We start from the raw sequence: 19,072 nt of genomic DNA, 5'->3' as shown, positions 1-19,072 counted from the left end.
TAGTGACCATTTGGCGCCTCCTTAGATCACACACACCTAAGTTAAACATACTCCAACCCCAAATACAACACCTCCCTCACACACACACACACACACACTTCCCCTGGAGTCTTTGGAATGTAATACATTGTCGTCCAATGCAGAGGTTGGTCAGGTGTTTCCGTCTTACTGTTTGAAATCATGCCTCCGTACAGTATATGTATCATAGATAAATGATTTTGCAGCGATTCATAAAAAAAAAAAGAAGAAAAAATCAAATGCAACCAAGCATTTGTGTGTGTTGTGTGCGCTTTGCAGTGTGAGTGTTTCCACTGTGGTTTTTTTCTGTTCAGTTTGTCAGCAGTTCACGCACAAATGGTGCTGTGCAATAACCACTGGCAGACTGAGGGCTGGAAAAAAAAAAAAAAAAGAAAGCAGAACACAATACTGTAGTGTAGAAAAGCGTTACTCCAGACATAACTTGTTTTTTGTTGTTGTTGTTGTTGATGATGAAAACAGAGCAGTTAAAGGTGAAAAAACATGTGTGATTAGTATTACAAGAAGTCAGTGAGGCATCGGAGAACAGTGAGGAATCGAGGGGAGGTGATGTCCTGTGGTGGTGAACCCAGCCGGCAGGGTGCAGGACAGAGTGTTTATGTGTGTGTGTGTGTAGGTAGGTGAAGTTCATCCACTCTCCTTTGGCCCAGTTGTGGTTATAGGACTCTAAAAAGGGAGAGAATAGGGAGGTAAACACAATTAGAACAGCAGACAGAGCAAACTGTGTGACAAGGCAAATTCATAGTTTGCACATCTGCAAGTCAGCTACGAGCTGAAACAATTAATCGATTATTAATCGATTACTAAATTAATCGTCAACCAATTTTGATAATCGATTAGCTTTTTTCATTATTAAAACAAGATTTCTGATTGTTTTAGCTTCTTAAATGTGAATATTTTCTTGGTTTCTTTGCTCCACATAACAAAGAAATCATTAAAACTGAATCATTTTGGTTTGTGGACAAAACAAGACATGAGAGAACATCGTCATTTACAGGTTTGACAAACACTCATCAACTTTAAAAAAATATATATTTTCTGACATTTTATGGACCAAATGATTAATTGTTAGTTGCAGCTCTAAAGTCAGCTATAGTCCACATGAGGTACTATGAGCAGGACTATGGACCCTATGAGGACGCCCAGCCCAGGATTTGTTACCACTACACCAGCAGGTGTAAGGTAAGATCAAATCTAATGTCCCCAAAGGCAGCTGTTATCAGACAATTAAATCACTTCAGTTGTTCCTCAGGAGTAAAGTGGTTCCGCTTGAGTTATCTTGAAGTCTGACGATTTCATCCTCAGCCTCTTGAATATGAGGTGAAATGAAAACTCAAGCAAGAACAATTACCAATTACCTTTCAGTCCTGAGGACATAATAACCTGGACGACAAAGCTTTAAGGGTATATACATATATCTGATCTCACACTGGTCTCCATCTCAACATTGAGACCACACTGTCCCCGTCTTGCACCCCCTTCCACAAAGAAACCACACTCCTTCGTCTTACCAGGACGACAACAGTGCTGTCACACGAATATCTTGGCAAGTGCATCTGCTCCAGCGCTGGCAATGAACGGCTGAGAGGAGTGGAAGGCCACGTCATGGATAGCCTCGTCGTGTTTCTTCCTGTGCGCCGTGATCTCCTGCACGCATGTCCTGTTGTCCAGCATCCACAGACGCACAGAGCAGTCATGGCCTGCAGGGGGCAGCGAGTGAGCGAGCGGGTGGAAACAGACAATTGTACAGGTTAGTGAGACTTAAAACACGAGAACTGATATTTACATTGCGTCAGCTGAACTCTCTCAAATTATCCTCCTCTGATTCTTCTTACACTGATCTAATAATTAAAATCATATTTTATGTAACAGCAGCATGAGCAGAGATTTTAATTCACTCATCTCCTAATTGTCTCTCACTATCACTCATACGGCCATGATGTCCATAAGTATTTGAACATCTGGGAAGCCAGATCTGATCTCGTGGGCACGGGAGATGCATCCAGGATGTATTTTGATCCCAGGTGTGAACAGTTGAACTTTTCCATATGCACGAAAAGCTTCTTCTGCAATGCATGTCACTCAAGATTGAACAGAACAGGTAGAAAGGCGTTTTCTATTTTTTATTGACCAAATCACCTTGAAGGTTGTTTATTTTCTAATCTCTTTTATATAAAACAATCCGCCTCTGCAGGTATGATCATTTCGCAAGTGGTAAGACCATCATTTATAGTATTTATAGACTTAAATCATCCTCGAAGAAGTCCATATTGTGATGAATAAGAACAGGAGTGGTACTCACTGCCAGAGATGAGGTAAGTGCCTTTAGGGTCTGTAGTAAGACAAGTGACTGCATCCAGATGAGCCACCATTGAGTGGACAACTTTACCTGTAAAAACACACAACAAAACAAGCTCGTTTAGATGCATTTACATCCCCAGAAGTGGAAACTAACAGATAACTGGAAGAAATATACCCGTCTTATTGTCTAGGTAGCGGATGGTGCGGTTTTCATGAGCAGTGATGGAGACAGACTCAGACGGGTGACTGACCACTCTGTTGATCAGCTCGCTGCCTGTGAATGGAAGACAAACGGCAACATTCTAATCAAGTATGCTGCAGTGATTCATCTAAATATCATTTTGAATTGTGTTCTTTATAATTTACGGTTACAAATTGCGTTCACATCATACCGTCCTTGGTCTGCGTCTCTAGCGCAGTGATGCTCTGCTCCGTGCTAAGGTCATAGAGCAATGTCTCGCCGCCGTCAAATGAAACCACCACCTGGTTGGGGTCAACAGCCACAAAGGCCACTGAGGTGGGTGTTCCATGCTCTGTGATGAGACAGAAGGACATGAAGTTGTAGAGCGCAGATAACAAAAAACAAATGTCAAAGGTGAGTCACAAACACAAGGACGACTACCTCGCTCCTTATTGAAGACAGACAGGCAGGGGGCCGAGTTCTGAGGGTCCCAGATGCGAATGGTGCCGTCGGCCGAGCACGAAGCGAGGCGGTGGTGAAATGCCGAGTAGGTCAGACCCCAGACACTGTCCTCATGGCCTGCTAGTACACTGCTCTCAATGCCAGGATCTGAATGCACAAACACTAATATTTAGAAGAAAAAAAAAGCACATACACTCCCCTGGCCAAAAGATTACATCACATACCGTACATTATTTCACTTGCTGCCAAACTAACAACTCTGTGGGGCTGTTTTGTAATCTGTAATCTAACCCTAGCCCAAATGACCAGGATTTTTGGTCATATTCCAAGATAAGTCATCATGCGAAAACTGTGAAAGAATGGTTCAGGGAGCATGAGACATAATTTTCACACATGGATTGGCCACCAGAGTCCAGACCTTAAAGGTCCAATGTGTGAAATGTCAGTGAAATTATTTTCATTTGCGATGATGTGAGGGATATTCAGCTTCACCATTAAATGTTGTTCAAGATCATTTTGAAAGTGCATCAACTTAAAACAGCAAGAAGGTTAAAGGTTTTGTCAAAGGAGACAAATAAAGTGGGAGAGTGATAGAATAAGAGGCCAGATGAGCGGGAATACAAGGGAGACCTGGCCCTGTTTCTGTTGGACTACTAAGCATAAATTGTTTGTATTTGTAGACGACAATACCATTTCCCAACTGTAAATGGTCACCGCAAACAAAGCCTACACTATGGATTCAATTATATGTGACATTGTAAAAGCTCATCAGAGTGATGCCACGCCATAAAAAAGCTAAAGACGGTCAAACTACAATTTTTTGGCTGAGCATATCATTTCTTAATGGCGATGTTGTTATAACGTGATGCTTAATCCTTAGTTGGGAATCACTGACCATAGTTATCGTAAGGATCCACATTGAGATCTGGCATCTTCCAACACCTGACCGTTCCATCTAGACCTCCGCTGTAGCACGATTCCCCATCCTCACCCATGGTCAGTGACAAAACGGCTCCACTGGACAAAAATAAACCAACAAAATGGTTAGTGAAAGGTTTAGCGAAACGAGTTGCGAGTTGTCATTTGTCTTGGACCAAACTCACCTGTGTGCTCTGAACGTATAAATGGGCTCAACATCCAAAGCTGCATTCCTGCGGACGGAGAGTCTTTTTAATTCTCTCTTTACATTGATTTCATGTTGTGCGTTATTCTCTGTGGCTTTAGGGGGATCTTACTTTTTAGAGTGCATGGCCTTGTTGAGGTTCCACAGCTTTAGCGTCCCGTCCTCAGAAGCCGTGAGCAGCACCGCTTGGCTGGGGTGAAAGGTCAAAGCGCGGATGGCGTCGAAATGGCTGCGTAGTGTGAAACGTGGGTTCCACGTCTTCTTAAACTCCTCTCTGTTGTCCTGCATCTGAGACATTTAAGAACAGATTTTAAAGCATGCACGCACGTGTAAGCTTAATTCAATCCTGTGCATTGACCAAAACGAAGATGTAATTACATCCATGCTTAAATCGTTGTCATTGGCAACAGTGAGATCAGCCAGTTCGCCAAGGTTCATGTCCCCTCCTCCAACAGCATCCATGATGAACACGTCAGAGGAAAAGCCCAGGGCGCCACCTGCAGGTTAAGGGGGTAAAGGCACAATAAATGTAATTTCCCTATAAATACAGACGGTAAAATATAGCATCCAGCTTGTTTCCTGACTCCCACACAATGCACCAGAAGGAACAGTATTTATAGGTTTGGGAAAAACTTTATAAAACTACTCCTACGCAGGCTTGGAAATTGAAGAACACTAAAGAAAAGCAGCTTCAAAACTTAAGACTGAATAAGCTACACTCAGAAAGAACACTTGGGAGGTGACAGTCTACGGGCTTCTATGGGGCTTGTTTGGCAGTGAAGTCTTACCTTCACAGGATCGAGCTGGTCCCGATACGGAAGGGGGCGGGGCAGGTTTAGGGGGGAAGTCCGACATCATGCCTTGTAACTTGTTCCTGTGGTTCTCTGAACCCGGCAACAGGAGAGAGACACAAAACATCCAGTCATGCAGAGAGGTGGAGGAAGAAACGCAGAGGCCAAGAGATGGGAACAGATGGCACAGGCGAATGTAGACGGGAGGCAAAACTCATTCTTCAACATGACAAACTAATAGGATTTCACAGCTTTCGTCTTGTGAGAGGATGAAATCAATAAAAAATCACGGGGGCTAAAAGTGTAAATATGACTCAAAGAATGAAGTGTGGACATAAAACAAGCAAAGGCAGCATGCGTGGCAAACCTGTGAAATGACCCCCAGAAACACAGAGAATACATCTACAGACAGAGATGACAGCTATAAGGAGACACAGACTGACAGCTTGTGAAACAGGACAGAGAGACAGGTGGTTGGGAAAAGAAGCTGATTTTATTGACAGGAAGAGATGCCGAGACACAATGAGAAGTAGGAGATAAAAAGGTGAGCAAGGGGGGGAGTGGGGAAGGGGGCAAAAAGGACAAATACTCTGGTGGCAGTGATTCAGGCAGTGCTGGTGCTGATGATGTTGCTATGGCAACAGCATACCTAACTCCCGTCCGTCCCCCGAGATCCGTGCCTCCCCTGCCCCCTCCCCATCCTCCCCTGAGCCCAGGAAGTCGAATTCTCCGAGGGCATCTTCTGAGTCATCTTCGTCTTCCTCGTCCTCTGGGTCCAGGTCTGTGGTCATGGGCTCCGTTGCCATCTGGCCAAGAGAACAGAGAACATTTGCAGAAGCAATATTAATAACTAAATTGGACATGAATTAATATTATTATGTGTTATAAGTTTGATATTGGGCCGATTGATCAAATAAGAAGATGCATAAAACTATGTGCAATAGAGCTGACCAAGTGTTAATTGAGTGACACGTTTGTTTATTGCGCGACAAGTAAAATTTGACTTAATTTTTTTGAATGACCAAATTAATTGATTAATAAAGGTCGCAACAAATAAAATAAACAAAAAATGCCACAACAATACAAGACTGACGCTGAAGCAGGAGAACTTGAAAGTGTCCGATGATCATGTGGGCTGGCATGAGCCCAGAATAATGCATTTCAATTACCTTTTTAAAGGAGGTTGAATCATGGAAAAAAGGAGCCAAATGCTCAATTAAGAGTTGAGCTGTTCGACAGTATATCTAAATGTATAAAAGAGGTCAGCAAGCATCATCTAAAAACTATTCTGCCGCATACTCAAACATGTCAAAGGGATTAACTTCATCCCAAACTGCTTCTTCTGCTACTAAACTGGCACATGCTGAAAAGGCAGCTCTGGAAGCTCAATCTGCTGCTTTAAAGAACACGATGTAGAAAACCATCATACAATCAAAAATGGAGAAGGCAGAACTGGATGGGAAAAAAAACCAGCAGCAGTGTATGATAGAATAGAAGCACCGTTAACCTCTGATGAAACTGAAGCGTGGTGATGCTATAAATGCTCACTATGATGCAGCATGCAAACAAGAAAACACTAAATCCACATTTGATGAAGCTTCAGTTTTGGAAATGATTTAAGTTGCTGCTGCACCAAAGAATCCACTTCAAACAACCGCTAGACATCTTCAAATTAGTTCTCATCAAGCTACCGGGCTTCTTGATTCACAAACGGAAAATCAAGAAAACAGTTGTATCTTGCATGAATGACAACTGTGAAAACTAGTTTCTACTTTCTAGGACAGTTCAATTGTGGTCAAGCCAGAAACTTGGTTTGCATATGGAGGCTGTTGTTGTATATTACACTACATGGATTTCACTGTTGAAAACCACCAGACTGGACTAATTCATGAACTGTGAGGGTTTTCTGATGTGGACTTTTAGATGTGAATAGTATTTGGTTCTATTCTAACTCAACTATGTGCAATAGGGCTGACTGGTTATTAACATGTGTTAATTGAGTGAAACTTCGCTCTATCAGACTATATTGACCAAACTTTGCCACTGGAGCAACCTTGGTAAATTGCAGTGGGAGTAATACACAAGTCCTTATATGGACATCCTGGGGTGTGTGTTTATAGGTCATAAAATGCATGTTTCTGTGTTCTTATGTGTTGCTATGACTCATTTGAACCCAAAAGTAGCAATATTTGTGCCGAAGTGACAAAATAGACCTTTTTTTATTTCATTTTTGTTCATAAAAACGAGCCAAGAGAAACTTTGAAATGTGGCGTATTTCCAAATTTCACAAATTCAATCAGATTTTAAAACATTTTAGTACTTTTTGCTCAGCTGTGTTTATTAGTTTATTATAGTTGGTGAAAAGCCTATAGTTGGTGAAAAGCCTATAGCTTGTTCTGAAAAGGAGGATGTTAGACATTGCATATCCTTATCGCCTCTGTACATGCGTTTTAACATAGTAATGGAAAAAAGCAGCCCAAATGCTCTGTGTTCTAAGGGTTAAGCAGTAATGTGTGGGTCAAGCAGGTTAGACGACAGAGAGGGCAACAGTTTTCCAACAGTGAACAATGTCCATTTTTGTTCCTCTATACTGAAGGTCAACTGGAGCAATAAACAAAATATATATCGGACAATATGAATAATCTCTGTGCATGCTTTAAGTGTTATGCTTTAAGTGTTTAAGTGTTCAATATATGATCATCATCACTGTGATTTGCAAATTATTGTCCGCAAATCAATCTCATTTTTCACTGATCTTACCTTTACACGTGACTTTTTGCTCTTGCGTGGTCCATCGATGCAGTCGGCTGCCATGCCTTGGAAGTCGTCTTCCTCGTCACTGTCATCTTCATCGTCGTCCTCACAGCCGTGCAGGAAGGGGATCTTATCCAGCACCGAGCCGCCGAGACGCTCCTTAGAGCTTTCCTTGCCAGCATTCCTACAAATAGATACATACTTTAAAGTCTGCTTCTCCCTGCATGTTGACCTGAGTTATTTAAGGACAACAGCTTCACAACACAATATAATTAAATGTACAATACAGATACACAACCTTAACAGATAAATATCTGATTCACAGCAATGCATACCATTATATCATTCAAATATTACAAAGATTATCATAAAGCAATATCATAGAGGTCAAATTCTCTGCTTTATCTTTGTCAGAACAATAATTGTATTGTAATATGTAATAAGTGTTGCGCATTTCTCCCAACTACGATCAATACACCATAATATTTTGTAAGCCATGTCTTTGAATATTGTAATGGTAAATTCAATTCTTTGTCTCAGAGCTACAGCTGCCCAACAGAAGATATGAGGTCCTTTTGTGTATTAAAATTAGGATGTCTAGACCCAACTTGCACCCAACTACAACGTCTGCAGGATACCTCTGTGGGAGTTGCCCCCCGTAGACAAAGGGGTGTGAAAACACGACCTGGAGGGGCAGACCCCTTCCTCAGAAAAAGAGATCTGAAAGGGATGTTGCCCAGGTATAAATGTTGAGGACTCACTATGCTCTGGGTCTTTCTCCAGCTACGACCACTCGTGTGTAGATTGACCTTTTCTTTGTAGAGAAAAACCTTGTCGGCTGACTCTACAAGTCTCTATTTCATTCTTCCCCAGCAGCAGAGAATTTCCACAACAATATATAATCAGGTTGGGGGCCACAGCGTGTCAGCTTCCACAGTCTCACCTCTTAATTTGCTCCTCGATCTGTCTGACCAGCAACGACTCTCCACCTGCCCGAGGCTCAGGCTCGGTGGAGGTTTCACTGACTGGGGGTCCGTTGGCTTCCGGACTGCTTCGCCCGAGCAGGGACCGCACACGCTTAGACCGCATGTCCAGGATAGTGTCTGAATAACCCACCTCTTCCAGGTATCTACATTCACATTAAACAACACATGAACATAAACCCATACAGATGAATAACCTCTCGTCTCAACGACACATTTAAAGCTAATGATTAATCACAGGTTCAAAAGGAGACAGAGGTGGATTACCTGCGTAGTAGCTGACGTCCTTCCTTCCAGGACATCTGATTGACTGGCTCTGAATCTGACTCAGCTGGCCCATTGGGAACTACAGAAAATAGATTGGTCACTAGTGATGTAACAGCAGGGGCATGAGCAGGAAAAGAGAAAGTAGAAATCTTTCAGAGAGAGACATCATAGCAGTAGATGGTATAGCATTACCAAATAACACTCACTGGACACATATATATTATTGCTCATTCGTGCAAATATCTAATCACATGGTGTAACCTTCATTTAGGCATGAAGAAATGGTCAAAAGCTAACTGCTGAAGTTCAAACTAAGCATCAGAATGGGTAAGAAAGGTGATGTAAGGGACTTTTCATGTGGCATGGACGTTGGTGCAAGCTCAAACGCGCTGGTCTGAGATTCTCACACACAACCAATTCTAGGGTTAACAGAGAATAAAGAGAATATCCATTCCAGGGAGCAGCAGATATCTGGGAGTGTTTTGAAACGAGATAAAAGGCAACAGTAACTCAAATAACTCCATGTCTGAATGCACAGCCCATCAAAACTTGGGAGCTGATGATCTACATTGCTTTATGACCATAACGCACCGCGTCGCAAAAGCTAAAATCATCTCAAACTGGTTTCCTGAACGTGACAGCGAAATGAGCTCTCCATCCAGTAGAGCACCTTTGAGGTGAGATGGAATAGAAAAAAATGGGTCCAACCAATGTGAAGGTGATACAGTAGAAACAGTAGAAAAGTGGCTTTGATTTAACTCACTTGGCTCCGCTTCTGTCTCTGTTTTTTTGTCACCAGGACTCTGGTCATTTCCTGTCTTCAACTTCTGGTGCTTAGCCCTGCAACCAAACAAAAAACCACACGAGGGCGGCATTACATGCAAATACAGCGACCGCCACTAAGCCTAACTAAAAATAGCTAAGGATAGCTAGTTGAACAGATACAAGATGAAAGGAGACGGGAGGAGAAATAATAATGGGGAGTTTAATGACATTTTGTTGTACCTCTCTTGTTTGAGGGCATACTCCAACATTTTGATCCGCCTCACCAGGTCCTGTTTCATATTTTCCTGCCCTTTCCTCTCACCCTGAAGGAACGCCACCTGAGCCTGAAACACACACACACACACACAGGATGGTTAAGAACACACACAAACTACACACATAACCATAGAAATATGGTATTTATACAGAAAATGTCAAATCAATTTAGACACTGCAATAACTCGGGTCAAGTTGATAGAAAAGCTCTTACTGGCTCAATTATAGGTAAAGGACAACATACATGACGTGAGATCAACAGAAATCACAAAGGGGAGACGTGTGTGAGAGTGGAGGAAAGATGTTTGATGTGACGAGCATAGCAACCATGACTTCTGAGAACCCAGAGGAGTAAGTAGAGGGTTGTAGAACAGGGCTCTTATTTTTAAACTTCTCCTAACCGAGCCCTCACTGCGCATCTGCAGAGGAGGGAAAAACAAGAGACAGACCGGCCAAATTCAAATACCCTCTTTTAAGACACATCCTTCCTTTGTGTGCTTCCTCTCTCCTTTTACATCCGTTTCCTTCCTTGCTACGCTGATAAAATTCTTACCTTGAGGAAAGATGTGTTGTTCATTGACCATTCTTGCTATTTTAGAACAAATCTTGTGGAAAGAAAATAAACAGTGACCACACTGCATTCTTAGGTCGTGTTTTTGAACAACACAGTGATTTGCATAGGTAAACAAATATCATGTGGATCATTCCACAGTGGAAAAAACACAGTTTGGTTAAAAACACCTTCCACTGTTTCTCGTCTTGTGATTTGCAAGCAGATACAATTATTCCATATTCTCACTCTCTTTGTGCCAATGGGATCTGCAGGATAAACTCCGCTCGTTCCACACAGTCCATTTTCTTCTGTGCACCCCCGTGTCTGAGTCCACAAAGTCTGCTCCCACATGCATATGCTGTTCTGTAAAACTAGAACAGTCTAAAAACACCATCTCAGGGGGCAGACACACGGTCTACTTGAACGGATAGTCAATCACCCTGAAAAGAGCACACGCAGACACACACACAGTCATATATACTCAGCTAGGAAGGCTGGGGCGAACACAGGATAATCTGCTGATTAATGCCACAACACTTTCATGTGGTACTGACCAAACCATACGGACAAAATAGCAAGCGAGGAAAAAACGGCTTGCCTCGTATGAACTGCTGTGGAATAATATTGTGTTCCATGAAAGCGGCTGGCACAGGGTTATAGCCGCTACAGCGGCGAGCTAATGGAGGATTCCCAGCAGCCACACACAAGTAGTAATTGTGCGCTCTGTTGTGTTTACATTTGCATGTTTTACAGTAGCGCTTGTTCCAGTCTGACACAACCAGACACAAATTTGCCAAATTACGAGCCAAGCAGAGCTCCACTGTAGTGTGAGCCAAGTGGAGTTGGAGTGTGGGAGGTTCAAATACCAGGAAATGGCACTAGGGGAAATATATGGGTTGTATAAAAATGTTATTGTTATTATTGTTATTTAATAGTTATCACAAAAGGCTGAAAGAAGTAGGTCACACAAAGGCACTTTATGAGTTATGTGGGCAATCTGCATTTCTTCTTCTTCTAATATTTTTTGGCACGCTGTACACAAAGTGGTGTAATGCTGCCTTCCAGTTCGAAGTTCTAAATCCGCAGTTCAACCGTTTGAAGTTCTTTATCGCAGTTTTTCTCTTATCATTCCTTCAAAGCCCTCCTTCTTCTTATTTTCTTCATCATAGTTCACAGTTCTTTATCACAGCTCAAAATGTGTCAAGGTTCGCAATCCGTCTCCTCTCCAGTCTCTTTATGACAGTCCAAAGTTCTCCTTCATTCTCATCCTCATTCTTTAATCCTCATCCTCCTTCCTTAATCCTTCTGGATTCTTCCCGTCTCTCAAAGCTCCTCTCATTTCCTCAGTGCCATCCCGCCAATCCTCCCCTCCTTCTTCTAATAATTTCCGGCAAGCTGTAGACTGAGAGGTGTAATGCTGCCCCCCACTGTTCTAGGTTCTCCTTTATTTATATCTGCATTCCTTTATCCTCATCCTTCTGGATGCTTAATCCCTTGTAAACACAAGTGTCCTGTTTATGATCACTGTGATTTACAATAAATCAAATGACTATATATTAGGATTATTTGATTTTGATTTGAGTGAGATTTGTCAGCTCATCACACAAGTCCCTGATATCAGCTTTTTTTGTTTGTTTCCTGAAGTCACTACACATCAGCATGTACATTAAATATGGATGGATCAAAGGTGTAAAAAAAAAAAAAATACATCTTCACCATTTTCACACCAAGATTTTGGTTCTCATCATTAATTTAAATACTTGTTTATATGCTGAAGTGAACACTAACGCAGTCTCTTAGCTCAAAAGAAACACACAAACATCCTGAACCAACTCATTTGAATGAAGCAAAATCATTCCAACTTCTGAGTGGAATGCCTCTAAGTCACCCTTTAAGGAGGAAGGGCGCACGTTTCGACAGCTTCTCGCGCGGAGACGAGTTACAACCTGCTCACAAACGCATCACACACACCCCTGAGCACCAGACAGCGTTGTGTTGTGTTCCTCGGAGGACAGGTTCCCACTAGTGCCCAAAATACACTTCTTTTTTGGACAAAACAGAGACAATGCTTATACGTAAAGCCCAAAAAAAAACAAGTTTCCTGATAGACAAAAGCAGCCAAAACAGATAAGTGTGTCAAGGGTTCTATTCTTTATCTACAGCATCCATATCATTCTTTAGCTCTGACGTTGTTTTGCTTGCTCCTCTTTTTATAGTCGTACATGTACATGGTTTAGTAGAGATATATCATTGCATAAAGACACACAAAGTCTTTTATCTGACAGAGGCAAGTCATTGAAGAGATGTCACTTGTGCCGTTTTAGATTTCCCTGTCCTTGATATTCTGCCATTTGCCTGGCTCAGACTGGAACACGTTCATTTTCACTGTGCATCTGAACTGGGCCAACAGAAGTGGGACAAGGCTCACTTACCAGATATTTAAGATGTTCTTGTCAAAAGACGAGACAAAAAAAAGAACCTGACAATATCGTTTGAGAGGGTAATACTTTGAAATAATCCAGCTATACAACTATCCGATGTCATCAAGCAAACCCACTACAAAGTCCAACCGTGTGGTTATTTTTCTTTCTCTTAAAGTGGTTAAAGCAACAAAGCCTAAAGTACAACAAAACCTTGCCGTGAGCAAACCTGTCATACCAGCTGATCTCCCTCTTTCCTGTGGGTGGGTTTTCCTTCATGTGGCCACTGACCTTTCCATAGCATGTTGTAGCACAGAGAGCTGCAATATTTAGCCTGTTCTGTCAGGGGTTCTCTCCGATAGCTGCAGAACAAGGTCAAGGGCAGCTTTCCTCCTCCACTGGACACCCTCCATCTCCTCATCCCTCCATCTCCTCATCCCTTCACCCCCATGAGAGAATCCATGTGCCAACAAGTAGAGCAATGAACTTTTCTGGGACAGTGTGCTTTGACGAAGTGTTAGACAGCAAGTGTGGGTCTGAGTATTAAGCTTGAGAGTGACATCCTAAAAAAGTTGGAATTGAAATAAGATTTAGACGTGATAATTTGTGTGAATATATAACAGGAGTGCAGCAGGTCTGTAATGGTGGGAGGCAAACTGATAATGAGTGATAATTATGTACATTATGCATGTGTGGATATCATGTGTGCAACATGGCTGAGAACGCAGACGTTTCAATTAGAGACTCATACCCAGGGGACACCTGGGCCGCTCTTTACAGGAAGTGATGTCATTTGGGTCACCAGTAATCTTTTCTACACCACTAATGACACGATTAATAAAATTAAACAGGGATATGAAGAGGGGATATTTTCTTATAGAATAAGTACAGTAAAAATGTGAACAACGCAGTCTGTGCAGCAGCAATGTGACTTGACAGAATACTCTTGGGGGGGAAAAAAGCTTCTTAAGTAGCGAGACAAGGCCACTGCCACCTGTCCAACTGTGCAGGGACTTAATTCTTGGCCTGTCACTGGAGAAGACACAGCAACACAGGTGGCCAATCCACTTCAAAACCAGACTCACAGATGTCACATGTGTCACAGAGACACTTCATGCAGCAGACAAAGACTTTCACACTGCCACACAAAAACAGTCATCAACAGATGATGGCGTTATTGTCTGTTGAACTTAAAAGGTAATGGTTCTGCCGTTGCTGACATTTTTAATTTGAGCTCCATTACTTACTATATGAATGAATACTGTGACAGTGCTTACTGTATAAGAAATGGCTCAAGAGGTCTGCCAACTTGCATGGGGACAGCCTTCCAAGAGCACTGACAACAAAAGCCACAGGCTTGTAGCCAGTGGGTGTTAAAATGTAAGCTAGGTCAATTTTTCAGCCTGGCACTCCAGTGATCCACTCTCCCCCTCTCTCTCAGCACAGGATGCCGCGCTAATTGTACCCGAGAAAGCAGAGCATGTGCAGAAAATGTGCACACATACACAAAGTGCCCTAACAAGTACTAATGGCACGTTGGACATGGCAGTGTCCTGCTTCTGGACTTTCATTTCCCCATTTCCCCTGCACGTGCCTGTAAAAGCAGAGCACACGGCACGTTTGTTATTGTTCATCCATATTTTATCAACGTCCTATTTATAACCACGAAGCTTCGCGTTGGGGCAAAGTGAGAAGCATAGTGACAGAGAAGAGGCGATGATGCGTCTATTTCTGTGGTTCTGTTGAGCCACTCGAACCCCGCAAAATATTTAAAACTAATTAAAAGCAAACTGAAGTTACAAGCGGACCACATACGCTGGAGGAGTACAACATGTGTATGTAGAGTAAAATGCCTAAGGCCACTATTAGATTTGTTTTTGTTTTTTTAGCAATGCTGTGAATGAACATACAGTAGCAGTAGCTGCAACTAACCATTTCTTTCATAATCGATTAGTCTGGTTCATTATTTTTCTCAATTACTCGATTAGTTGTCGTGTTATCCAAACAACAAAGTGATGATGAAATTACACCAGGTTCAGTCAAGACGTGCTTGAGCATTTCACGTTAGGGGTGGGTCAAAATATCGATTTGGTGATATATCATTGCCCTTTCTTTGATACACCAGAGTAAATAACAATATTTTTATTAACAAATTACAGTTCTCTAAAGTAAACGGTCACTGCCAGTTTCTCCTCGCGACGGGGCTGTTGAAATACATGAGGGAAACTTGGGTCGAAGTTTTTTTTTATTTTCTTGTAATTGTGTATTGTATGTTTTGGGTAACATCTACTGCACATCTGTCCGTCCAGAGAGTGGATCCCTCACCTGTGGTTCTCCCTAAGGTTTCTACCTTTTCTCCCTGTTATAAGGGTTTTTTTTCCATAGTAGTTTTTCATTACCCTGGTCGAGGGTCTAAGGACAGAGGATGTTACCAACCCTGTGAGGTCCAGTGAGACAAACTGCGTTTTGTAAACTGTGGGCTATATAAATACATTTAATTTGATAGAAGTAACCTGGCTAAAGAAGAGAGAGTTTACCGCAGAGAAAGCCAAGTTATGCTGTGAATAAAATGAGAAATCCTGCACTTTAAACTTCTCCGTCTAACTGAAGAAAACATAAGACCAGCGGGATCGTGACGGGTCGCTATATGATCGTCTTATCACAGAATTTTGCACAGGACTGTGTGTTTATGCGTTTTCCTAACATTTCTCAATCCTCGAACAATTTGATGAGTAAGCATGATGTTGCACAGCAATGCTCTGCCTCACACAGTTACCCACATGCAAGCAAGGCAGTTGCTTAGTACAACCTCTGTCTGCTGCTGTTGGCCTCTGTATTACTGGAGCTATTGAGGACTCATACCTCACTCACGGGCATTTCTATGCCACTGAGTCACATCCCCATAGACCCTGTTTTATTTCGCTATTTCACATATTACCAACCAAGGAAGGCCTTAATGAATGCAGACCCATTTCTCTAAAACAAAGGTATAACTGCAGATAAAGATGACTCACAATATTCTCAGCCACAAACGTGTGAATGACACTGAACCACAGCGCTGATTCATCCAGCTGAGTGACTCAAAATGTTAATTTCCTTCCAGTGCCAGCACATACAGCCACGTACTTCTACAGAGACAACTATCTGTTAAGACTACACCTCAGCGGTCTTCATCTGAAGGGTAAGATTATGTGTGCATTAGAGGAAGCAGAGGCCTACGTCCAAAGGTCACCCTGAGCACTTTCACTCACCAGGCCAAAAACTTCAAACCAGTCCTCATTACATTGTGGATTTTCCTTGAAGGACCCCATGTCCATACCTCACCTTTCCTTTTCAAATGCAGCAACCTCAACAGGATACACACATTAGATATACACACGTGTGACACAGCCATTTCTTTAAACCACAACAGCTCAGCGACATGTCAGCTGATATTTGCCTTTGGGCTATAAAAACTTGGTTGTCTGGTTGGTAGAGGTGTTTCACAGCAGTTGGTATCCATAATGTTGCATCATTGCCTTCTTCCTCTAGATGTAATCATCCATTACTTTCTTTCTTTTCCTCATTCGAACTCACTAACCATGTTTCCACATACGTTTCTACATAAATGCCCCAAACAAAGACAAAGAGAGGAGGTCTGGTCCAAGTACAAGTTTGATGTTTACCTGCATAAACATCAATGAGACACAGCAAGGTAACCACACCCGAGGAGCTAAAGGTGTGCAAAGGAAAGAGTAGGAGGCAGTAAAAGAACTACCATAAACGCATGTAAACAAAGCTTTTTTATATTTTTAAATATTAAAGATGATCCTCACTGAAATAAGTGAGATTTGTGATGTAATTGCAAGTCTTGTGAACTTATGCGTGTGTAGGCAAGTAGTTCATATTTGAAGCTTTCAGATAAAGCACACAAATATGGACATGTGTGGCACTTAAAAAAATAAATCACTAGAAGTGTATGTATGGGGAGGCATTATCTTCAAGCTATTGTAACAATATTCCCCTTGCGCTATTGTCCTGTTAATAGAAATTCACCACTTTCAACTTTACAGTAATGTACAATAATATAACCAATTGTCCTGTCTGTATAAGTGTAGCTGATTATATAGACATTTGAAGGACAAAAGACATGAGTCAACGCTTTCTGGTGTTTGGTTTACTATGTTCAAAGTCTTCTTTTGGCTGTTTGTGTTTTGGTGAGCATTCGCTGAAGGTAAATACAAAACGGTCCCAGCATTTTTCTGTACCGTCTGGTAACAACTAACACTATCTATTATGGTGCAACATTAGCCCGTTAGCATAATGTCACCCTTTAAATGACTGCTACTGTCATAAAGCAATACTAAACAAGCTCCCGCAGTATCCGTCCCGGCCTTTGTCCCGGATTAATGGTACAGATGTAGACTAAATGTTAATTTTTACCCTGAGTTCGTCTCTCTCCGCCTCCCAGCGGTATTTCTCGGCCTGGAACCGTCCCCACTCGTACTGGATGAAGTGCAAGATCCCAGGAAGCGTCATAGCGGAGTCCCCGTCCTGCAGCTCCCGACCCTGCGACGATCCCGCTGCTGCTGCCGCTGCCGCCGCCGCCGCTGCCATCGCCCCCGTCGCCGCAGCTGATGTCGCCTGGCCCGGTGCTGCTTTGGGCCCGTTTGGGTTGCGCCCCGCTCCGCTGCTACTGCCGCCGCCGCCGCCGCCTCCGGAGTTCGGGTTTGGTCCTCCGCCGGATCTGTCCGCCTCCATTTTAACCGTTTAAACTTTCGCCAGGATAGGGGAGGTGGAAATGGACAGTGTATGAACAATAATAACAAAAAACTGCCCAGTACCCTCAGTACTACCCAGCAGCACTTTACCGTAGGCTCCCCTCCTTTCTTCCTTTTCTCACACGCACGGAGCAAAATTACTATTCAGTTGATAAAATACTACACTTCCGCTCTCAAACCTTCACAGTAAAACACGACCGCGACCTCCATATTTGTAGCAGCGTGGCCTTTTAGTTACAAATGCACTATGTGTAATATGCGTTCTTACGTTGACACGTATGCTAAAGTAGCATCAACCAAACAGATATTAGATGTCAATAGCGCTATACAAGTGTTTAAAAAATGGTTTGCGACTCTTATTTTGTACGTATACCGGATTTGTTTTTGTCTTCTCGCGTTTGTCGCTGGAAATGTCCGGCGAAGGTGACAAATAAAGGGCCGTGTTTTCTGTAATACACAACGCTTATGTCGCCTGGTGAACCAGTTTCCTGCCATTTTGTGAGACTGCTAGGTTGAAGACGGTGAAGCTAAAGACAGTTATCCACCACATTGTTTCCGGTTTAAACCTTTTTTTTTTTAATGTCAGAACAAGACTGTGATTTTTTTAGGTAAATCAGTTACATTGAGTTCCCTCATGGCTTAAACAACAGACATTTTTTCATGAAACTCTCAAAGTGAGATGCAACAACACAAAATTATTTTAATTTGTGTAATTTTTCCGTTTCAAATAATAAATCACAGTCCATACTCACTTGTTGTGTTTCATTCTTCTGTCTCATTCTTCATATCCTTCATTATTATTTTTTTGTATTTTAATGTTAGAGGATTTATTAATTTTGGGTTATAATCTTTGGTTTGTGAGCAAGATAAAACAAACAATGAAAAACTATCAATATACTGAAAATATATATAGCCAGGTCAAACCTAAATACATTTGGTTTGCCTTGAATAATGAAGGATGTAGTTTTGTTTGTTTTAATTAACTAGTGTCTTTTTGGGGGAGAGAATTAACTTTCTGTAAGATTTTAAGAAATACCGATTATTTTGAAAAAGGAAGTGGATCTTTTATTCTGAAGGGTTAGAACCGGAAGTCTTTCTACAGTCTCTGCTGCAAACGGGATAGTCAAACCGTTCCTACACAGTCGTGTTACATGGATGAGCTATGGGAGTTATGTTACCCCGTAATAACAAATTTTAATGCGCTTATATATTGGGGTTAGTTGTGAAAAATGCTGAAGCTTCACCCTCGACCACAACTATACATATAAAAGAGTTTGTTGCTATCGTTTGAGGCAGGTTTGCTCCTGACTGAGGTGGAACATCATGGAACACACCACCGATGAATGATGCTAACGCTGCTCAAGCTTTTAATAGCATGGCAAAGACACGGAAGTCCTGCA

At 42.1% G+C, this 19,072-nt stretch overlaps 1 protein-coding gene across 1 annotated transcript; it reads right to left on the bottom strand.

Moving 5' to 3' along the window:
- Window positions 1-371: 371 nt before the first annotated feature.
- strn4 (striatin, calmodulin binding protein 4) lies at window positions 372-17,782 on the bottom strand. The gene is made up of 18 exons (XM_083886738.1): window positions 17,335-17,782; window positions 9,904-10,007; window positions 9,662-9,738; window positions 8,899-8,977; window positions 8,592-8,777; window positions 7,655-7,832; window positions 5,544-5,700; window positions 4,892-4,987; window positions 4,482-4,600; window positions 4,216-4,391; window positions 4,084-4,131; window positions 3,876-3,997; window positions 2,960-3,127; window positions 2,730-2,870; window positions 2,513-2,611; window positions 2,339-2,425; window positions 1,548-1,736; window positions 372-702 (listed from the first exon to the last, which is right to left on the bottom strand). Exons 1-17 carry the CDS (start codon window positions 17,650-17,652, stop codon window positions 1,567-1,569), a joined length of 2,325 nt encoding a protein of 774 aa, XP_083742864.1. The 5' UTR covers window positions 17,653-17,782; the 3' UTR covers window positions 372-702; window positions 1,548-1,566.
- Between the last annotated feature and the right edge of the window lie 1,290 nt (window positions 17,783-19,072).

This window comes from Microchirus variegatus (genome assembly GCF_963457635.1).
Source record: "Microchirus variegatus genome assembly, chromosome: 3".
NCBI lineage: Eukaryota > Metazoa > Chordata > Actinopteri > Pleuronectiformes > Soleidae > Microchirus > Microchirus variegatus.
This window is presented reverse-complemented; position numbering and strand designations above follow the sequence as displayed.

Bases quoted from the DNA above. Each gene is read 5' to 3' on its own strand.
- strn4 (XM_083886738.1), bottom strand. From the start codon at position 17,652: ATGGAGGCGGACAGATCCGGCGGAGGACCAAACCCGAACTCCGGAGGC. The intron at 4,988-5,543 runs GTATGCTGTTGC...TGCCGGGTTCAG, and splicing joins GGGGGACGGACGGGAGTTAG to AGAACCACAGGAACAAGTTA. The intron at 4,601-4,891 runs GTAAGACTTCAC...CTTAACCTGCAG, and splicing joins ACCAGCTCGATCCTGTGAAG to GTGGCGCCCTGGGCTTTTCC.